General features: G+C 34.4%; 1 protein-coding gene across 1 annotated transcript; it reads right to left on the reverse strand.

The window, feature by feature from the left end:
* Positions 1-228: 228 nt before the first annotated feature.
* On the reverse strand, positions 229-2,185 carry LOC145043264 (cytochrome P450 CYP82D47-like). Its single transcript, XM_078991867.1, has 2 exons — positions 1,190-2,185; positions 229-960 (listed from the first exon to the last, which is right to left on the reverse strand). Exons 1-2 carry the CDS (start codon positions 2,144-2,146, stop codon positions 328-330), a joined length of 1,590 nt encoding a protein of 529 aa, XP_078847993.1. The 5' UTR covers positions 2,147-2,185; the 3' UTR covers positions 229-327.
* Between the last annotated feature and the right edge of the window lie 1,565 nt (positions 2,186-3,750).

Below are 3,750 nucleotides of genomic sequence, written 5' to 3' on the forward strand. Positions count from 1 at the left end.
CAGGGCAGTGAAAGAAGAGCTGGCGGTTTGGTTAGAAGACAAAGAATACTTGATAAAAAAGATGTCAAGTGGATCGTTAAGTCATATAATTGAGGGCCACGTTCTAATTTTTCAATAATATTTTCTTAATTTATGTAATATTTAACGTGTCACCCACTTTCACATGTGATCCATACAAACCCACAACTACTATGGCCACGTCAAGTTACGATGTAAATCAAACATAAGTAAACAAACAAACCGAGTACACATATAAAAAACAACACAGCAGAAAGTAGCACATACAACGATTGTTACCACAAATAATTGTTTTAGAAAAATAACATATCATGCACCAACAGGGTACATATCAAGTGACAAACGAGGGGAGAGGAGAACATCAAGTGGGGTTGCTTTGCTGCAAGTCACTCCAAAGATCTCTTCCATATCAACGGGTTCATTTCCTGGGGTTTTCATCTCAAACTGTTGTATTAAAGTAGCTAACGCTAAACGTGAAGCATGCTGAGCAAATAAAATACCAGGGCACACTCTTCTTCCAGTACCAAAAGGAAGCAATTCAAAATGGTTTCCCTTGACATCAATATCTTTATGAGTTGTCAGGAATCTTTCAGGCTTAAATTCTTCCGGATTTGGCCAAATATTTGGATCACGATGAATTTTCCAAAGGTTTAACAGCAAACGTGTTCCACTGGGGATATTGTAGCCCTGAACAACACAATCCTCCATGGTTTCATGAGGAAGCCCAAGAGGTCCAGGTGCGTATAGACGCAATGTTTCTTTGAAGATCGCATCAATGTAGACTAAATTCTTTAGGTCTGACTCCTCTACTGGCCTATTCCTTCCAACATGCTCATCAATTTCATCTTGGGCAATTTTTATAGTTCTTGGGTTGTTAAGCAGCAAACACAAAGACCATGTTAAAGTCACAGCTGTTGTGTCCAATCCAGCAATTAGCATGGTCTGCATGTTTTGAATATGTTAAAACAAATATTCTTGGATTAATTAGCTAATGATATTCGTATTTACCCAACTTATCAAATGTTGTTTGTTGAAAGTAGTTAAATGAATATAAAAAAACTATGAACCGTAGTGAAGTTAATATCATCTAGTCAAAATATATCCATATAAAGTTTGAAGATCTATAAATTAAATGAAGTAAAAGTAATAGATGAAGTTGAAGCTTAATTACCAAACATGTAGCCTTGACTATAGTATCATGGTCATGACCCGGGAATTCCTCTTCGGAAGAACCTTCAACAATGGAAATGAGCACATCCATAAGGACTTGGTTGCCTTCGTTTTGCTGCTTAGACTTTCTCTTTCTTTTATGCTCCTCTAACCACCCATCAAAGATCTCGTCCATCTCTTTTCCAGTTTTTTTCATATCTCTCTCGTATCCTCCTATATCGAAACGCTTCAGAGATGGAATAAAATCAGACACCACAAATGCGCCTAATAACTGAAAGAATTTCCTAGCCACATTTTGAAATCGAACCCCTTCTTCATCATGGAGCGAAAGCCTCTTTCCAGCAACAACCCCTAAAAGACCATTCAACATAAAGGTCCCAAACCATTCTTGCATATCAAGCTTCACAGCGTCTGATCCTGTAGTCTCTTTATTCTTTAACCAAGCCTCATATATCTCTGCCATGGATGCTCTAAGCTCTGAAACACGAATAGGTGCAAGCATCTCAACTCGTTTTGGAGAGAGAACCTGGAGCATGATGATCTTGCGCACTTGTCGCCAGTAGTCCCCATAAGGAGTAAGAGCGAAGATGGCATAGTTATAGCCCATGAGTTCCACTGCCATCAACTTGGGTCGACTTGAAAAGGCCTTGTCGTTTACTGTAAAGCACTCTTTTGCTATCTCGCCGCTAGTCACTACCAAAGCATTGTGAACACCAAGCTTCATGGTGAAGATAGGGCCATATGTTTCTGATAATTTAGCTAACACCCTGTGAGGTAATCCGGATGAACCTAAAAGGTGTAGGTGTCCGATTACAGGCCATTTGCCCTTTGCTTGAGGTGGGGCTCTGTTCTCTCCTTTCTTTCCACCTTTTGGTTTCAAGATTTTCAGTAGGAATGTTAGTACAACAGCAAAGAAGACGGTGGCTATGCTTGTTGAAAACGGGACAGAGAACTCCATGTTTTCTAACTGAAGATAGAATTATGAATTTGACGATACAGAGACATCAAAATATATAGAGATGCTTGGTAGATATTAAATCCACCATGCATATATTTTACAATATCGTATATATGCATGGAAAATATTAAATCTCTTTGAACAAAGAATACGCCAACAAATATCAGACGGCTACTTTTTTTTTTGGCGGCGATTAGTATTTATTTAACATATTAAACTGTACCATCACACTTATCAAAGAAGACAACACTAATTAGCAATCACTACTAAAAAAGATTAAAGAATCTATTTCAAATAGGACTGTCAAATCGGGCAGTCGTGTCGTGTTTTTGTCTGACACGACACGACAAGGTTTTATATAACACGAACACGAAACGATAAGATGTCGTGTTTTTTTTCATTAACACGAAAACGAACCAATTAAAACACGACAACACGACACGCCACGACACGAAAAATATAATATTACATAACTATTAGTGTATTTCGTTCATAATTACAGATATATAACACGACAAAAATGACAAACACGAAAAACACGACAACCACATGCTTAATCGTGTCAATTTCGTGTCGATTTATGAACACGAACACGATACGACACGACATCGTGTTTTTTAATCTTGACACGAAAACGACACGAACACGAATTCAAATTTTGATTTCGTCCTGATTTCGTTTCGTTTCGTGTATTTTTATCGTGTCGTGTCATAAATTGACACCCCTAATTTCAAACAACCTTGTTTCTTATAAGAAAAAAACAAGGTTTCCACCAATAGAAAACAAAGGGTTTTGCCACAGAAAAATAACTACGGAAAATTTCTGTTGGTAATTACCTACGTAATACCAACGGAGTTCCTACAGAATGGGATGCCCTAAAATAGTAATAACATAACTACAAAATAGTTATGGAATAACAACGGACGCACATCTGTAGCTATTTCGTTGGTAATTACCTACAGAATACCTACGGAATAACGACGGAAGTAAGCCTGTAGGTATTCCGTAGGTAATTAGCTATAAAATTGCTACAGAATACCCACATAAGAAACTAGATACAGAATAATTACGAAATACCTACGACTTTAAATTATTATTATTATTATTATTATTATTATTATTATTATTTTTATTATTATTATCATTATTATTCAATAATCAAGTCTTAACTTTTTTTTGATCCTTTTCCTTTGAATATTTAAAAAAAAATTAAAAATCAAAATAATAGTACTAATAATAATAATAAGTATAAACATAATGATAATATATAATAATCGTAACGGATGTGTTTAACACACAAACAAATGAACAAACGAAAAAAACAAGTTTAACACATCAATAAAGTAAAATAATATACATTTAATGTATGAGTAATAAAAATGATGATAAATAGGGGATATATATATATATATATATATATATATATATATATATATATATATATATATATATATATATTTGTATAAGTAAGTGTATGTATGTATTTATTTATGGATCTATGTATGTAAGTACGTATATGTATATATATTTATGTATGTATATTTTTGCTTATATATATATATATATGTATGTGTGTATATATGTATCTGTATGTATGTATTTGA

Source organism: Lactuca saligna, chromosome 4 (genome assembly GCF_052625555.1).
Source record: "Lactuca saligna cultivar CGN05327 chromosome 4, ASM5262555v1, whole genome shotgun sequence".
In the NCBI taxonomy this organism is placed as follows: domain Eukaryota; kingdom Viridiplantae; phylum Streptophyta; class Magnoliopsida; order Asterales; family Asteraceae; genus Lactuca; species Lactuca saligna.